Raw genomic sequence first — 19240 nt, 5'->3', positions numbered from 1 at the left:
ATCATTCGCCAAAAAACAAATTAATGAATTCGTAAGTGAAAAATGTTCAAAGTATTGGTTATGATATATTATGCTCACATATAACACATTAAAAATGTCACTAATATTTCTGATATAACAATTCAAAAATTTCTAAAATGGCAACTTTTTTGTGTACTACCTGCCTGATCAAATAAGTGGCACTTGCCCCAAAACAGCACTTACTTGACTAGTCTTTGGGTATCTGCTTTTAATATTCCAAAAAACATAGATTTTTTGTATAATAGTAAACATATTTTGCACATACTTGAATATTGTTTTGACCAAATTCAACCCATCAGATAGATCTACTTATCAATGGATAAACATGTGACACTTTTTAAAGGTAAAGTATATACTCTGTACAGGTAGGTATAAATAACAAAGTGTAAACAAAAACAAGAGTATTAAGAAAACTTGTGAATCCTAAAAAACAGTAGGGATCCTGTTAGAAAAAGTAATGAAACAAGAATTAAAACCACAGTCATAAGTTTATAAAATTGAATCCCTCGTTTGGCAGCTTTATACATTTGTCTTTAGGCTAAAGTAAAGATAACATTTTATAAATTTGCAATTATGGTTTCAATGCTTATAAAATCTATAGCTATCAAGGATATGGCTATACTTAAAATTTATAGATGTTGTATCCATTCCATGGACACACAAAAGCTCAATCTCTGCTTGAAAATCATTTTAAAATCCATCCAACTGATACCAGTTTACTTGTTTGTGTACTTTTTTTTTGTTTTGGATACTCGTAGCAATTTTATGAATAAGTAACGATCAATGCTTTCCACTAATTCTTTCTTACTATTTTTGGAAATAGATTTTGGCCTCAGTTTTCAAGTGTAAAGTTTTCAGTTAGTAAAGTTAAATCACAAAATAAAGTATTGAATCTAGAACACCATTCACTTTAAAATTGCCTACAAAAAAGCAAAACCTTGTTATCAATATGAACCAGTAAGGAGGGGGAATAAGAAGTTGAAGTTTTATTTTATGTTTATTAAAGTCCCAGAACTATGTAGGACAGCTAACGTAAGCTGACCTAAAAGAGAAATTTCATCTGTTTATTGCACTTGTAAGTGAAGTCCCAAAAAGGTGTGAAAATTTAAGTGTAAATGAGTTCAATATAGCAAATAAGTGTACTAAAAAACACGGTGTACAACATGTGTGAAATCTATGTAACAAGATAAGCACATTGACTATTTCTGTGATAAACATTATTTAGGAAGGTTCTCTGTTATTTTTACTTTTCTGTTACTCCATAATGTACTAAAACATTTCGTATTTTTATAACATTGTGACATATATCAGGCTGTTGCATATGAAATATTGATTATTAGTTAAAAAAAAATGAAGCAAGTACATCTTTTTGTTGTTTAATTTACTTAGTCAAAATAAGCTCCTTTAGACTTAATACACTTCTGCCAATGAGTTTAAGTTCATAAGTACCATCCTTTGATACAATAAAGTTTTTGAAGGCACTTTCTATTGACCTTTGGTTTGCAGATGTTTTTGTTTTTAATGAAATGTCCAAATGTTTAAAAAAGTGATAATCTGTAGGGAGAAGATCTGCTGGATATGGTTTATGAGGACAAGTTTCATGCTAAAGTTCATTTTGTCTTTGGACAGTAACACGAGACATGAGGTCAAGTATTGTCATGAAGCAGCATGGGTCCACTGTGATTTGATTATTGCTGGATGTCTTGTTGACGACATTTGCATAATTTCAATTTAACAACAATGAATAATGGATTACACCTTAGATGACTACCAAACACTGACCGTAAGCTTCTTAGGTGAAGAATGTTTTGGTGCTGTGTCATAGTCAAGCCACTGTCTCATGAAAAATCTTTTTTCAATACAGGGGGCAATTCAGTGGAGAAACAGGTCATTTTTGTTGCATCCAAGGGTTGAGGAATAAATTTCAACTTGTTTCATGGTTTTCAGTCAATTTGTGAGGTACTCATTTGTTGAACCTTTTCACCTTACTTAAATGGGAAACTGTTAAATAGTGAATATTAAGTTTCTTGGCAAGTTCTCTCATGGTTTGGCAGGTATCTGAATCAGCTAAGGCCTTCAATTCTTTCTCATTATTGGTTGTCTGAGGGCAGTCTCAACTCACACTTTCAAGGCAAACTACCTTAAACAAGTGCTGTTTTCATGAAATGTGCCATCACCAAATGCATGATTGATATAATGAGCTGCTGTCACTGTATTATACCAAGCTTGAACTCTTTCGAGAAAATTACATGAATATTAATTTTATCTATCATGACAAAAAAAATCAATATAAATATGATTTAGTTTCTAATATAAGAAAATTAAAGTAAGCTTGAAATGAACTAAACAATATATTATATTATTCTAACAAAAATATACTACTCTTTCAGCCACTTAAAACAGTTTTAGATTTGCAAATAAAAATTCAACATGTCATATGCAACAGTCTTGTATTTAAAAACTAAATCACACCAACCCATTAATATAAATTAATTTTATGCGATAAATTGAGCTATTTTCATGAGTATTAGAAGTTGATGTAGTGTAAAAAGTACATAAGCGACTTTGAATAACACTGAGTTAATGTTGTTTTCATAATATAGAAATACTGATAAAGTAAATTAAAATCAAATCAAAAGAAAGGACTGGGTAAAGAACAGCAAATCCAAACCTTTGATAATGATGTGTTTGTCATAGCCAAAAACAAGCCAAAACAAAAATAAAATAGAAAAATCCAGGGTACAAGCTGTAATGTGGGATGTAAAAGGTATGCTGTTTTGGAAGTGACTGTGGAAGTAGGACTTGCATTGTGGTGGGGATACACAACAAAGTTTTTGCTTCTTGAATACTGTTGGTGTTCCTTATAGATTTTTGGCCGCTGATCACGAAAATCACATCCAAATTTGCCCATCACGTACTGTTTAATCAAAATTTTCAGTTTTGTCATGTTTGTTCTTATATTTGTGTCAAAAAATTTTTGTTTCTGTAAGAGACCTATGAAAAATGTTTTGTGCAGTCTGGGTATGTCCAGGCATGAACTCAGGCTAGGCTGGAAGCTGTTCTGTGGAAGTATGCAGCCTGGGCAGGCTGGAGCCAGCTTGATACTTTTATAGTGGCTTGCATACACAGATGCTGCTCATTGGATTAATACAGACCTTATAGTGTGTATGTATTGTTTCAGAATATAGCATTGCTGTCTCGCCAATGTTGTAATAGCCGCAATATATTCTGCTATATTTGTGGCGAGTATACGTTTGTTCATCAGAGACGTTCAATGACTGCTCTTATGAAGAAAGCGTATCATCTGTATTTCAGCTGTAAAATTGGTGATCAAGACCAGGAATGGGTGCCTCACATTTATTGTGCAACATGTGCTGTCTGTCTGAGAGTTTGGCTCAGAGGCACTCGAAAGACAATGCCGTTTACTTTCCCGATGATATGGCGAGAACAGAAAGACCACGTGACAGACTGTTACTTCTGTTTGACAAATGTGTCTGGTTTTTCTGCCAAAAACAAGAAGTCGATTGAATACCCTAATCTACCTTCAGCAACGAGACCTGTGCCACGTGACAGTTTTCCAATTTTGAAACCACCAGAGGAATGGACATTAAATGAAGAAACTGCAATGCAGGGAACTGGCAGTGACATTGATCCGGATTTTGAATCATGCTCCTCGGGAGATCCACATCTCCCGCACAGTCAGAATTAAATGATCTGGTCAGAGATTTGAGTCTGTCAAAAGCAAAAGCCGAATTACTGGGTTCGAGATTGCAGGAATGGTGTTTGCTGTCACAAGGTACGAAAATGTCTGTTTTTCAAAGTTGCCAAGATGATATAACCAAATTCTTTGCACAGGTTGACAGTCTGTTTCTGTGTTGACATTGAAGGATTGTTCTCTGCATTAGGTTGTGACCATGACCCACAAGTCTCATCTCTTTGAATCAATAAAGATTGATTCATCAGTGTTAAGCCTTAAAGCTGTCTGTTACACAATGACAATGTTTACCCTTCAATACCTGTTGGCCATGCAGCACACATGAAAGACACTCATGAGAACATGGAAAGGTTGCTGAAACACATCCAGTACAGCAAGTACAACTGGAATATCTGTGGAGATCTGAAAGTTGTTGCTCTGTTACTGGGACTGCAGCTTGGCTATACAAAATACTGTTGTTTCATCTGTGAATGGGACAGTAATGTCAAAGAGTCGCATTATTCTAGACAGAACTGGCCGCTCCGTAAAAAATTTAGTTCCAGGACAGAAAAATGTGTCGCATTAACCGCTTGTCAACCTGGCAAAGATTTTTTTGCTTCCTAATCACATAAAATTGGGACTTAATGAAGAAATTCGTGAAAGCAATGAACAAAGAATGTGAAGTTTTTTGTTATTTAAGACAGATGTTCCTAAGAATAACTGAGGCCAAGATCAAAGAAGGCATTTTTGTTGGCCCTCAGATCAGACATGTTATGAGTGACAAGTGGTTTGAAGATCTGTTAGTTGAGCTGGAAAAGATTGCCTGGAAAGCCTTCAAAGGCATTGTTGACAATTTTTTTGGCAATTACAGAGCCCCACATTACATTCAGCTAGTAGACAAACTTCTTGTATCCACTTTAGTAGTTCAGAGTATCCATGACTTATTTATAGTGGGATTTAAGTATTCACTCTCTGGTGCTCTACAAAGATAATTACTTATAAAAATAATTCATAAGCTGCATGGGCTCATCTGCATGGATTAAATTAATGCCTTTCCTTTGTTTAGTTTTATTAATCTCATATGTTTGCATGATCATGGGGTGTATAACATTATTTGAATTTTTATTCATTATGCTGTAGTTTTACATTGTTTAAGCTCTTATAACATCACACAGCATTATTACATTATCTTCTTTATTATAAGCCTTGCTGTATATCATTACTGGCTTATATAGTATCATTAAAACCATGTGATATTCTTTGTATAATTCATGCTGTCTCTTTAAAATATTTAATAGCATGCATTTATGTCTGAAGAAGGGTGACAGCCCAAAACATCTATCAATAAATTCAGTTGTTTTAGCAGTAAATAATTCCTTTACATTTTTTATACCTCTTCTTTGCCAAAACTGTTATTTTCTACTTATATTCAACTCAATCCAGTAATGTTCTAATTTTTACACTCATTTATGCATTAAATCATATTACAGAACCAAAAAAAGAATAGAAGAATATTTAACTAAAACTTAACAACCTGGAATTGATTAAATCTGTATTCTGCACAAAATATTAAAGTAATTCAGTGATACTAAATCCATACATTACAGCAGTGCATATGATTGTACATGCTGCCCTAATTTATTTATACAGACTTTACAGAATATGCAACTTATGACCCTTGAAGTGCATGAATGCATAGGTTTGTTTGCCTGCAAAATGTATTTATTTTGCACAAAATTTGTTTTCACATCTTTCAAGCTGTATTTTAGTGGTCATTATATAGGGGGTATTTGGTATGTCAGTTTCATTGAATTTTTTTTTATAAAACAGTCAAGACAATGAAAATACCTAAAATATAGAGAAGTTGCATTTATTCACTAATACATTTTCATTTGTTTTTCTTTTATTTTTCATTCTGGGAATTTATAATTCACATTATTTAGAATTTAAAAAATTATTTTAATGAATTTAACTGCTCTATGTATGTGACCAGCTATCTATTTTTTAGAAGTGAGTTGTATTGTATAATTACAGCCATTTTATGTATTTGATGATGATAACTTATTATGGTAAGTGAAAATATTGTAGTGTAATACTATGTATTAGATTGTCCAGAAATAAATATTGGAATTCTCATGATGACATTTAGAAACTGAATATTAAGTAACTTGTCGTTGGTTGGTTTAATCCAATGTTTGTCGCTTGCAAGGTGTCTTAATTGTCTGTTGTTTCAACTCTACTCAGAGTATGTTTTGCAACCCTCAAGGCAGCATAGATAAGGACTTTCATTTGATTTTCCTCTATGACTTCAAACTTGGGCAAAATTTTACTGAAACTACACAGAACATCAACCAGGCATTTGGTCGTGGATTTGTTATTACACATACAGGTTTAGAGATGAAGATGAAAATCTTGAAGACCATAGAAGTTGTAGAAGGAAGTCATCCTTAGATGAAATGCATTAAGGGAAGCAGTTGAGACAGACCCTCACACAACAGTACATGAACTTCAAGAAAATCTAGGTACAAGCAAATAAGCATTGTCAACCACCTGACTGCAATTGGAATGATGAAAAAGTTGTATAAGTTGGTTCTGTATAAGCTGACTGAAAATCAATAAAATTGGCATTATGAGACCTGTTAAGGATGATGGGTCAAAAAATTGAACAAATTGGGAATTGAGGTTTACCTGATTTACCTTTCCCCAAAAATATGCATATATTTTGAGTACTTTGACTTTGAAAACTTTTTAAACAATAAATGTTTTCAAAACCAGGCAGCTGCAGAAGAAGCTTTCAGGGAGTACTTTGGCCATAGAAACTCTGATTTCTACAGCAGGGGCACAGACAACATCATTACACATTGGGAAAAGTCTGTTGAAGCAAATGGTGTTTATTTTGATTAAAGCATGTTTTACAACACTGGATTATACTTTTGCAGTTCAAAAACTACATTTACTTAATTTACCTAAAAGGAATGTACGGTTCATTAATGTACCAACTTGCATTAGTTTCTACTTGTATACAAAGTCATTATTACTGAAGTACTGACTACTTGTTCTAATTATAACTATGTACTCTTGTTTATAGCCAGCAAAGTTCCTCATAGATTGGGTATTTTCACGTGGAATGACAGTGTTACAAGCCAAAAAAGAAATTCTCCCAGAAATCAGGGAGAACTGTGGTTTGGATATTCCTTTAAATAGGTAAATGTTTATAATGCTCTATATAATTCCATGTTAACACTTTTGTTTAGTACTATGTACTTAAAATCTCTTGTGATCTTGTTTTTTCTTTTCAATTTATTTAGTTAATATTACCAAGGCAAAATTCACATTGATAATAGAATAAATTTTATGTGGAACTATCGTTTTTGGTACATTTATTGTAATATCAAAGACTTTTGTTATTCCATGAGTTTAGATACATTTATTGTAAACATAATAAAATAATAATACCAAGGTAACTGATAAAGGTGATTGGATTATGAAACTGTCACTTTGGCCTTTTTCTTTTTTCTGCTTGTTCATAGTTTGGGAGTTAAGGTTGGTGTGAAATTTGCAATGTGGTTTTAACTGTGTTTTTACATACTTCCCTCATTTACTTTTAAATAGAAGCACTTATAAGATTAAAAACTAATTCATTTTCTATATTTATATATATGTAGTGAAATAAAGCCAATTTAAAATGTCATCTCATTTCCATCATAGCAAAGTGGCTATCCACATTTGGAAGCTGTGAGTGCTTTATAAAAGTGACTGTCACATCTCACCATTCCATTAGAATAACATAAGATTTGTCATTGGGTGCTGCTCCATTGTGTGTATAGCAGATTTCTCATGTAACTTTGCACAAATATCACAAACAAGTTTTTTTCCTGGTTTATTTGACAAATTTATATTCATAAGCTAGAGAGGAGAGTTTGTTCAAATTATTGATCAGTTTTTACAGTTTTGCATATTTAATTAATAATGTGTATATTTTATTGTAATAACTTTTATTAAAAATCTAAGTAACATTGAAGCGATCTATTTATACAGTGCATTTTCTAGAATTTTATATATATTTCTAATAATAAGATAAAAATATTTAAAATTATCTTCATAATTGAAATATAAAATTACCTTTATTTAAGTGCACCCTCATTGATAGGCATAATTTATTGTAGGCTGTTTAAATGTTATTACTATCTAAAAAAAACAAAAAAATAGTCCTTGACCAATGACACCTGGAAAAGGATTGTCATCACATTTGTTGACCTGCATTCAAAATTTTATTGAACTACTATTTTATGAATTCATATCAGTAGGCTTTGTATCAAACTGTATATTATAATTCAAATTTTAGTATTATACCTTATTCAATTTCTTAATTTAAAAGTAAATATTAAAAAACACCTAAACATCTATTTTTGTCACATGGTATGTTGAAGACAGCATTGGTTCAGATCAGATGTTTATGATATCAATATGCTAAGTCTGTTGTTTCATATGATATAGAAACTCAAATTACCAATACTGATAAGTTAGAATATAAAATAAGAAACTTGTATCTTTTCTCTTTGCTGAGATATTGCTCATATACTCAATCAAACACAGTGGAGGCCCCACTCCAAATATTTTTTATATTTGGAGATGACCCCTTATATAGTTGATTTTGTATATGATATTTGAATGTACCCTTATTAGTTTCTCAGCCATTTTCAAGTCTTGCAGTGTCATCTTATTCTTTCAAAACAATATTTCAAGGAGTTGGGTTGAGTCTTTATTCTGCCCAAAATTTCATATTTTTCTTGACAAATACAGCTTAGTTACTGAGTCTGATATATTGTTGTGAGACACTGTGATATCAGTATGGTGACTTTTGATTTTTTTTTTGGTTATTCAACTACATCTATAAAACCTAAAAAAAAAAAAATTCATTTCATATTGTTCTCACAAAATTTTAAAAGGCTTAACTTATGGCAAGCAAGAAATGAGTATACAGGCCATAACTATAAAAGAGAATTGTTTCTTTCACTTCTTTACTTACTGTTCTATATTTTAAGAAACATATAAGTAATAATTTATTTCATAACAGTAATAATCTGTATATGTACATGATGTATAATAATTGATATGTGGCTTTATTTTACAAAATACTTGTCTACTAAAACACACCCAAGACAGCTCACTTGGTAAAAGCCAGTTTATTGGATATGGTTCATGAGTGCATGTGCATCTTGTCATTGTGACTTCTGTGTTGTTAGCCAGGCATAGCTGAGAGGTCAAAGTAATAAATATATATACAAGTATATAATTGGTTCAAATTACATATTTGTGATATCAGTATACTTTGTATTGTTTCATATTATATAAAAACTCAAGTTACCAATTTGAACAACTTTGCTCTGTACTTTATTTTAATGAAAATGTTAATACCCATACCACCTGTCTTGAGAGTATACATTTAGGGTGTAATAGCAGATGTCAGCAATGTTGCAAAAAAAAAGTCATGATGTCACACTAATAAGAATCATTCCATATCTTGTGCAATAAGATTTTTAATAAAATCCTACTTTAAGGGTGATCCATTAAAATTAATGATAATCCATAGTTATATTTTGTGTTTACAACTTGAAGAGTTGTATGATTGATTATATCTTTTACATTGTAATTGTGTTTCTTTATAAAGGTAAGCCTTAACCCTAGGGAAGTCATTTATAGGGAAATTTTTTCAATTAAGTGCTGGTTTCTTTTAACAGAAGTAAATTATTTGTTTTCCTGAATAGTAAGAGAATTACTCCAGTCTGTATTGAGGTATTTAAACTTTTTGAGTGCCTTTCTCTATTTAGGTGTCGACTGAGAAAGAAGTGTTGGAAGAACCCGGGGACAATTTATCTGGATATTGAACGATTTGAAACTGATATTCCTCTTTTTGCCAACTGGGAAGTCTTCTTAGAAATTTTAACAGGTTATTGTACTTTGTGATTTTTTATTTCATTGATTGTTAAACACTACATTGGCTAAGGCAAATTAAGTAACATATAGAAAAACAAAAAAAACATGAGTTAGGTGTTTAAGTTGTTTTATTCTATCCAAAACAAATTGGTAATTGAATATAACTGTAAAAAAATTCTAAATTTGAACATTTTAGTTAGTTTTCTTTTATAATTATTAGGATTTTATAGTTGGTATGTGAAATAGGTATTTATGGAAATTATGTAAAATCAGTATGTATATAAAGAATTAGAGCTTTCTGCTCACAACTAAATATTTGTGTTACAGTAGTCTAATGTGATATTTATATACTTCACATAATTACTTGATTCAATATGAAATGTATATTTATTCTTAATTTGGTTTATTTGTTGTTTCATTCTTTGAGTTTGTTGACTGCTTAAAATTAATCAACTGTATGTAATTACAATATCTTTATACTTTATAAACATTTAAATTATAGCAATTATACTTAACACGAGATAAATTATGAAAATGTTGTAGATCATTGAATAATCATTCATAGTCAAGATAATTGAACAACTTTTAAGAAAATGTATTCCAGTAAAGTTCTTTAGATGTATGATGTACGTTTCTGGAATTAAATTATATGCAGTTATATTTCCAAAATTATTTTAAAAGGCTATTGATGCTTTCCCATGTTTTGCAACTTGTTCAAGAGTTAACTGTAGATAATATTAGTCATTGGATTAAATTGTTTTGTTTTAAAGAACTAGGTAGTATTCAGTTGTTAAAATGAGAAAACTAATATAAAATTGCAGAAGCTGAAAAGTTCACTTCAAAATCTCAAGTAGCTACTTTTACACGCTGGTGGCATCCATCCACGTACCAGCTTGATCCTTTTGTAGAAGTAGTGTTGAATGTTCTAAGTGTTGAAGAGCTCAGGGATAAGGTGGGTTAAAATAAGATGAAGCTGTACCATACCTTAATTTTTTCTCTTAGTTTGTACATGTATTAATTAATATATTTTAATAAAAATACTCTAATTATATAATCAGCCTTTGAACTACCAATTAAAGACTTGCAGTCTTGGGGTCTGAGGCAGGGTGTGACAACATAATTTGGTGGTGCACCAAAATTTAGCTGTATCCATGATGGCACAAAATAAGCTGGGCTCTAGAGGATTTTCAAGTGCTTTAAGTGAAATCTTAAGTTATTGAATTAAATTACATTCAAATGAAATTAACATTTTAACCTCAATGTTTCTAAATTGTTCAAGAAAATACTAATAGGCCATAAAAAAAACTTTCACAAAAAAAGCAAATCATTCTGTTTTCTAAATCTAGAGAAACAATTGTTATGCCTCTTTAAAACTTAAAATGAATTTACACTTTTTTTCAGTTCTGCACTTCATGAATATAAATTACTGCTTATCACATTTACCAGACAATTCCATGTTTATTTTGTATAAACACTGTAGTTAAGGTACATTTGTTGTTTTTTTTCATCCTGTACTTAACTGATTATACTTGTGTAACATGAGCTTATAGAATACCTCCTTTATTTATGTATATAAAAGATTACTTTTATGCTATTGTTTAAGAACTTAAGATCAGTGTGTTCAGAAGTGATGTTAGGAAGACATGTAGATTTAAAAATTCAAAGTCAGAAATACAAAGCTTTTTAATTCAAGTATTTTTTAAAGGCAAACCTTCCATCACCAGGAGCAAAAGTGTGTTCTTATATTTTTAAACTTTGACAAATGAGAGATATATTACCTATCTAGCAATTTTTTTTGATGGGGGTATGTTATTTAGAATAAAATGTGAACAAATAAAATAGAAACCAAAAGAGCTATTCACTAATATCCAGTTTGTTAAAATATATTTATTGAAATAGGAAGGTAAAATTGATTTGGCATGTAAGTGACCAACATACCCTTCAGTGTTCAGAATTTTAACCCAGTTAAACAGTTTTAAAATATAGTTATGAAACACTTCACATGACTCTCATGAATGCAAACTAACGTGGCAGGGGTTTAGTTTAGAGAGAGAGAAAACCCACTTTCACAGGACAGGTACCGAAAGTTTTGCCTGTTCTGTGCCCGATATCTGAAAAAGAGAATACATATTATTAATATGAGTTTAATTCTTTAGATACTTTGTTGTATAATTTGTGATTCTAGAAATATGTTGTAAGGTGAAATGTATTTTGTTGGTGCACTAGTTAATTTGTATAGTGATGCCGTTAGTTTGTTTCTGTTTTCTGCTTTTAGATAATATTTGTGTGATATTTCCGTTAGTCTATTTCTTAATGTTGGTAAGTTACTGATTTGATGTATATAATTTACTGGCATGAATGATGGTAGACTGAATGCAGATCTTAGTATTCTGTTCTGTTGAACTTGGATTTTCTGGAGTGTGTTATTTGACATATTGTATGTTACTTGACATCTGTACTCTATTAGTGGTGTTTGGTGAACATTTCGATTGTCTACTGGTTAGAGTCATTAGGTGTGAAATCCGTTTTCTAATTGATGAGTGTATATTGTTAACATGTTTTTTCCATATTAGTTTTGTGTCGAAAGTGATGCCAAGGAATGTGATGTTTTTGCTCATGTTAATGGTCGTATTTCCAAGTGATAGTTTTATTTTTCTAGATTTTTTCTTTGTTTTTTAATTTCCTGTAGAAGGTGATTGCTTGTGTTTTAGTTGGATTTAACACTACTCCCCACTTGTTACTCCATGTTGAGGCGTTGTTCAGTGATTCTTGTACGCGAGACATGGCCATCACTGGGTTTTTGGAGGTGCTCCAGATAGCGATGTTGTCTGCATATTGTGAATTATGCGTGTATGTTAGATTTGGGAAAGGTATGTCACTGACGAAAATAATATATAAAAGTGGTGAGAGGACTGATCCTTGGGGTACTCCTGCAGTTATATTAAATGATTTAGATATAGTTTTATTGACTTTTACTTGTGCTGTTCTATCTATTAAAAAATTTGAAATCCATTTAACTATAGTGGGATTTATTTTCAAGTGTTTTAGTTTGTATTTGATGGCATTGTGCCATACGCTGTTGAATGGTTTTTTGACATCTAGGAATACCCCAATGGTTACTTGGTTGTTGTTGAAAGCTTTATAGATTGATTTGGTTAGTCGCATGAGGTGATCTGTTGTTTGCCTGTTTTTCCTGGAGGCATTTTGGGATTCTGGAAGGATGTTATTTGATGCACAAAAATGGAGAAGACTGTTGGAGGTAACTCTCTCCATCAGTTTGCCAAGGCAGCTTAACAGACTGATGGAAAGGAAATTATCTGGATTAGTTCTGTTGGTTTGTTTCTTTGGGATCGTGGTTATAATGGCTTTTTTCCAAGTGTCAGGGTAATATCTAGTTGCTAGTGAAATGTTCATGATGTTTGTGAGGTGTTGTAATAGTAGAGTAGAGCTTTTTTTCAGAATAATGTTTGGAATTTGGTCATGTTCGGCGGAAGTATTCTTCAAGTTTTTGATATTAATTTTTAGTTCAGTTATGGTTACTTTTCTATTGATTGAATTTGAGTATGCCTCTAGTGTTTCGCCAGGGAACCGTGGTGAGAATGATGCTTGGTTTGTATTTAAGAAATTGTTGACATTATGTTGGTGTTGTGTGTTAAAGTCTACTGAATTTAGGTTGCTAAAGGAGGATTCGAAGTAGTCAGCTAATAAGTCAACTTTCTCTACGTCCGTCCTTGCGATTTTATTGTTGTATGTGATATGTTGTAGCATGTGATTTGTATTTTTGTCTGAATCAATACTCTTGAATTTTTTCCAAAATTCTTTTGGATTGTTTTTGATTTTTTCTAAGTTTTTACAGAAGTTTTGCCAATTAGTTTCTTTTGCTGTTTTAATTTCTTGTTTAATTTTTGCATCTGTTCTATTGATTTGTGTTTTGATAGATGGATCACGTGTAATATAGTGTGTTCATCTTAATTGTTTGTGTTTGATTATTAGTGCGTGAATTTTTTGGTGTTAGAGTCCATTGATTATGTGACTGCTTTCTTCTTGTTTTAGGGATTGTGTTTTTTATGGCTTCTGTAACTTGATTTACATAATTGTCTAGTTCTGTCTTGTTATCATGTTCAATTGGGTGGGGTAGGTATGAGTCCAGTGTAGCATTGAAAGTGATCCAGTCAGTTAGTTTTGGTATAGGTGTATGTGGAGGGAGTCATGTACGCCACGGCAGGGTGGTGCAGGTGAATCATACATGAAATGGGGAAGTGGTCACTAGTGATTTCATCATGTACTTTAAAGTTAGAGATTCTGTTTACCATGTCCTTGGGTGCTATGATGAAATCAAGTACATCGTATGAGCCGTTGGCGGCTGAAAAGTGTGTAGGTGTATGGTTGTTAATTAGGTGCATTTTGTTACTAGAAAGAAAATTTTTTATGCACAACCCTCTGCGTGTGTTTCTGTTTCCCCTTATTTCTGTATGCGGAGAATTAAAATCCCCAATAATAATTGGTTTGGGTTTGCAATTTACACATTTTTGAAGGAAGTTAATGTCAATATATGGCTAGAATCGGAAAAGTTAGCCGGTTGTTAAAGTGTATATTACAAAAAATGGTTTCATTTATGTTAGATCTAAAGGAATCTTCTATTGATATTAAATGTGAGATTTCTGTGCTAAAGTAGGTTATTATACCTCTGTTGTTTTCTGAGTAAGGTATGCTGTGCGTGATGAATCCGGGGATTGTGGTATTTTGTTTCTCATGAATGTCTGTTGATGAAATATTTATAGTCCATACTTTGATTAAATCATCAACACAATTGTGTAGAGAGAGAGAGAGAGAGAGAGTATATGTTTGTGTAAGATTAAAGCTCTTATTACTTCTCTGTAAAGTGTCTGTATGTTGTTATGTATAACTATACATATTTGACATTTTTTTTTAAATGTTTCCATTTCTTTGTTTGAGAAGTGTGCATATTCTATGTTGTTAGATCTAGTATTTATTGTCTTATGTTTTAACAGGTTTACATTTTTTATCTTATTTAATTAAGTGTAATGTTTTGTGGTGATTTCAATTTGATAAGACTTGTTTGCTTAATTTGATTTTTGGTCTTGTGATATTTGCTGTTTATTAATCTGTTTTATTTGATAGTATTAATTAATAGAGGTTCTGCTCAAATTTTAAAGCAATAGTTGCAATTAACAATAAATAGTCATGATCATAAGTAATGAGTAAATAGTTTCTCTGACCACTCTACCCTATGTCATCAGTTTGGTATGTATTTTGCTAGTGATGTTTTGTTATAGGTGTAATTTTTTGAAGTGTCTTTTTGATTCAAGCTTAATCAGTTTAAGTTAATAGACTGATATAATGCATATCTTTTATAGTGTTTCATTACTGAAATTATCTGATAAATTTCTGTGTATATTTTCATGGTTTTAGCTGTCACAGATCAGTGGGATTCCTCAGGAATTTATTGAAATTGCAAAGGTACGTTTTTTCTCACAGTACTATTTCTAATTTTTAAAAGGTACAAATTTTTCAAAGGAAACTTAATTATTCCATGTTCTCTCATTAGTAAAATATAAAATTCATCCAAAGTAATATAAAAAGTTGTCAGTAAATGTAACATAGAATTTTTACTACTGTGCATAATAAATGAATACATGAGCTATTTTCAAATGATATGCAAGTTCTACAAAAAATGGAAGTGTGCTTTTATTATAGGTCTCTCAAGTGCAAGCATAATTTTATCTGAACCTTGATGTAAAACTGAAATTTTTATGTAGGGATATATTACAACACTGAGTATGTTAAATAGTTCACAAAACTTAATGAAGCATATGAAAAAAAAAATTAAGAAGTTAAATTTGTGATAGATATTTTTGTTAATTTATAAGGGTAATATAGATATTTTACACATATCTAACATTCTCAGAGTACTGTTGACAACAGTAATTTCAGTTGTATTGGGATAGTTTGTAAGCTAAAACATTAGATTGGACATTTTGTTTGAAATAATTAATGTGAGATTTCCAATTTCAGGGACAAGGAACATTTCCTTGTGATGTCTCTCTGCTGTCCATACATAATGATTTAGACTGGCACTTCCAGATTCTTTCATTAAACATGTGGCCTTTGTATATGAGTGATGACGGACACGTTATTTTTTACAGGTACCATACTGTTTATTTTGAGTGACCAAAGAATGTACCTGATTTATTACCTTTACACTTACACTGTTTAAACTTTTTTTTATCTTAGATGTTCTGATTTTGCTTGCTAAATGTATACTTGAATTTGCTATAATAGAAGATTATATAGTATGCTTACCTTTCTATTTTATACTATAATGTAGCTTGTATCTGTTCACAAGGAGATTTTCTTACTTCCTGCTAATCACCATGAAACTTTTATGCATTTTTAGGAATGCTCCATGGGGATTTATAATCCCATACACTGTTCATTTTTAAGATTTTCAAAGTATTTCAATTTCTCTGTGCTGCTGCTTTGCAGTTATTTCCTGACCTCTTATCACAATGAGGGGTGACCTCGACCTAATGGTCAGCATGCCTAACTTTGGATCTAAGTATTAAATCAGGAGTTGTATTCCATTTCCACAAAATGTGCTCTGCAGTGCATTAATTTTCTTATTTTTATGAGATTTGTAGTCATTTCAATTTCCATTTGCTGTTTTTGAAAATAAGCAGTTATTCTTTTAAGGAAGTTAAAACATTTCATAGTACAAGAAATGTGTTATATTATTTACTCATGGATGAAACTAATTTTCAGATAATTTTCAAAGCCAGTAAAATAAGTGTTCTGTATAGTAAGGGTATCTTTGCTGATTTTTATTGAACTTGCATGTTGTGCAGGAAAGAGCTTCAGTAGAATTCCATAAATTTAAAGGTTTATATTTCACTGGATTGGTGGGCTAATCATTATTTGATTTTGCATGTTTAGTATTCTTTCCTAAAATGAATAGGAGATTTGAGCCTTTTTAAATTTAATTTGTACATAGAATTAACCAAGAAGCTTTACAAAACCACCATATATGAACCTCTTATCCTCCTGATTGTATTTACAAGGTTTTATTAGTTATAACAAAAACATTGTTTGTTGTTGTGTGATTTTTAAAGTCATGGCATAAATGATTGAAAACACCTTAAAAATTGTCCTTTTTCAGTGTTTTTTTTTGTACAGTAAACCACACACTAATTTAGAAAGAGAATGTGAAACAATTGTTGCTAAGTACCTACTGGAAAAAAATATTTTATTGCTGTTACTGGAAAATAAATTTTGTTTGGAAAATGTCTTCAACCACTTAGTATTTCCTAACCATGATAACAGTTTTGAAGTATAATTCATTATGCATCCCTTTTCAAAAAAAATGTTCCCAGTTTAAAATGTAGGGAAATATGTAGAAAAGGTTCTGTATTTTAGGTAAAATTGAATTAAATAAATATTAGTATTTTGTTTAAAGTTGCAGAGGTACCAAACAATAGAAAAAAAGTGACTAAATGTTAAACTGAAAAACCGTCAGAGTAAAATTTTTTTTTAATGTGAAATTAAAAAGTTATCTAAAGCTACCTGTATATTAAAAGTTTATTAACCAATAAAAGTTAAATTCAAACTCTGCTATTAAGTATGAATGATCTTGCTGTTGATCTTGAAAAAACAATTTAAGAACAGTCTTAAGAATATTTTTGTATAAATGCATGATTCTTGTTCAGATATTTTTTTTTTTTTATGATATATTATTGAAAATAAAAGTTTGGTTTTGCTTGTCTTAAGCTTTGTTCTGGTGACATATTGGTGGAAACATTCACTCCTAAACACAGTGAACTCCTCTTGAATCTGGAGACCATTGGGAATATACCCATTGATGTTACTCCACATACTTCTTTGAACTTGTCATGAGTTGTTGAGAGGGATTTGAAGAGCATTCCAGAGTCAGAGATCCTAGCTGGTTTCTCCACCCAAGGAGTTTCTGCAGTGAGGCATATCTCCACTCACAAAGATGGAATTATGATGACAACCAGTGAGTGTCCTAGTTTTGATGTTTTTGATGCAGTGAGGCATATCTCCACTCACAAAGATGGAATTATGATGACAACCAGTGTCCTAGTTTTGATGTTTACACCACCATGTCCACATTCCACCATCAAGGCAGGTTATCTTAATTGCAAGGTACAACCATGTATTCCGAACCCTCTCGTATGTTTCCAGTGTCAGCAGTTTGGTCACTTGAAAACATCATGTCATGGTTCCTTGATGTGTGCTCATTGCAGTGGCAAGGACCACAATATCTGTATGCATGAAATAGACCCTCATTGCATTAATTGTAGTAGCTCTTGCCCATTCATGCCCTTGATGGGTGGAAGAAAAAGAGGTACAGCATTTGAAACCAGTTTACAACATTCCTTACCCTGAGGCTCAGAAGTTACTGTCCATCACTCCATCTTGGACATATGCTGCTTCACTTCCTTCTACTGCTACAGTAGGAGTGCAGATGGATGTTTTCGTGCTTCCAAAAGAATCATTCTCAAACTGTGTGAAAAGAGTTTTGACCTCTATGGTTAAGAAAGTTGATGAATCAATGTCAACACCCATCCTTGTCCCTACATTTCATTCCAGCAGACTCCCAGATCCACTTGCTTTGGTTCTAGGTATGGGTATTTCCTCTGGTCCATCTTTTTCTCCAGCCCCCGAGATGCAGAACAATTATTTATTCATGCCCTCAGTCACTGAAACCTTCTTTCAATGACACAGACTTGCCCAGCTGACCCAGGGAAGAATCTTTGGAGGTCAATAGACCTCCCTTGAATAAAGAAAAAAAACGTGATTTAAAATAGAAGGGTGCACCATACAATTCACCTACACATAAGTAAACACTGCCACTTTGATGCAGTGGAACAGTCGAGGTTTACATTCTTATCTGGATGACATCAAACCACTGATTGATTCTTACCATCCTGTATGTCTCTCCTTACAGGAAACATTTCTGAAACCTACCAGTACAGTTACCTTTTGGCAGTTTTTCTTTGTACAGAAATGTCAGGTTATGTGATGGACGAGTGCATGTACCTACCCTGTCTTTGCCACTCTACACACCCTTAGAGGCTGTAGCCATCACTGTTTGTTCTATCTGTCTGTCTCTTGGAGAGACCTATGATCAATCAGACCTTGATGCCCTTGTTGAACAGTTGCCGTCTTCCTTTTTAATCCTGGGAGACTTTAATGGACATAATCCTCTCTAGAGAGGTGCTGATATTGATGGAAGGGATTGCTCTGTACAGCATATGTTTTCAGATCACAATCTTTCACTTCAGTACTGGTTTTTATACATATTTTCATGCACCTAGTCAATTTTTTACTGCTATTGATCTCTCAATTTGATCCCCTTCACTATTTTCCCCCTTTTCATGAAGAGTTGACAGTAACCCAAGGGACAGTGATAATTTTTCTTGTCATTTTGAGAGAGATTGACTGTGGTTGATGCCACCCGACCCATGTGTCCTAGTAGAAGCTGGATCAAGCCAACTGGCCTTCTTTCACTGCTCTTGCAGAACTTGATCCTGCCATCATCTGTAAGCC

General features: G+C 32.1%; 1 protein-coding gene across 8 annotated transcripts in view; it reads left to right on the top strand.

Annotated features, from left to right (window-relative positions):
* The window catches only part of LOC143247067 (ubiquitin carboxyl-terminal hydrolase 47-like), a 142273-nt gene that overhangs the window by 105927 nt on the left and 17106 nt on the right, over window positions 1-19240 (top strand). For all 8 annotated transcript variants that reach the window (XR_013026352.1, XM_076494498.1, XM_076494473.1 and 5 more), the window contains 5 exons: window positions 6804-6919; window positions 9547-9665; window positions 10474-10604; window positions 15086-15133; window positions 15689-15819. Coding sequence is in view for 7 of the 8 variants with exons in the window: in XM_076494498.1 (XP_076350613.1) it covers window positions 6804-6919; window positions 9547-9665; window positions 10474-10604; window positions 15086-15133; window positions 15689-15819 (545 nt within the window). In the remaining variant the exon portion in view is untranslated. The remainder of the gene's footprint in view (window positions 1-6803; window positions 6920-9546; window positions 9666-10473; window positions 10605-15085; window positions 15134-15688; window positions 15820-19240) is intronic.

The sequence above is a fragment of the Tachypleus tridentatus genome, chromosome 1, assembly GCF_004210375.1.
Source record: "Tachypleus tridentatus isolate NWPU-2018 chromosome 1, ASM421037v1, whole genome shotgun sequence".
NCBI lineage: Eukaryota > Metazoa > Arthropoda > Merostomata > Xiphosura > Limulidae > Tachypleus > Tachypleus tridentatus.
The sequence above is the reverse complement of the archived record's forward strand: the minus strand, read 5'-3'. Positions and strand labels throughout refer to the sequence as shown.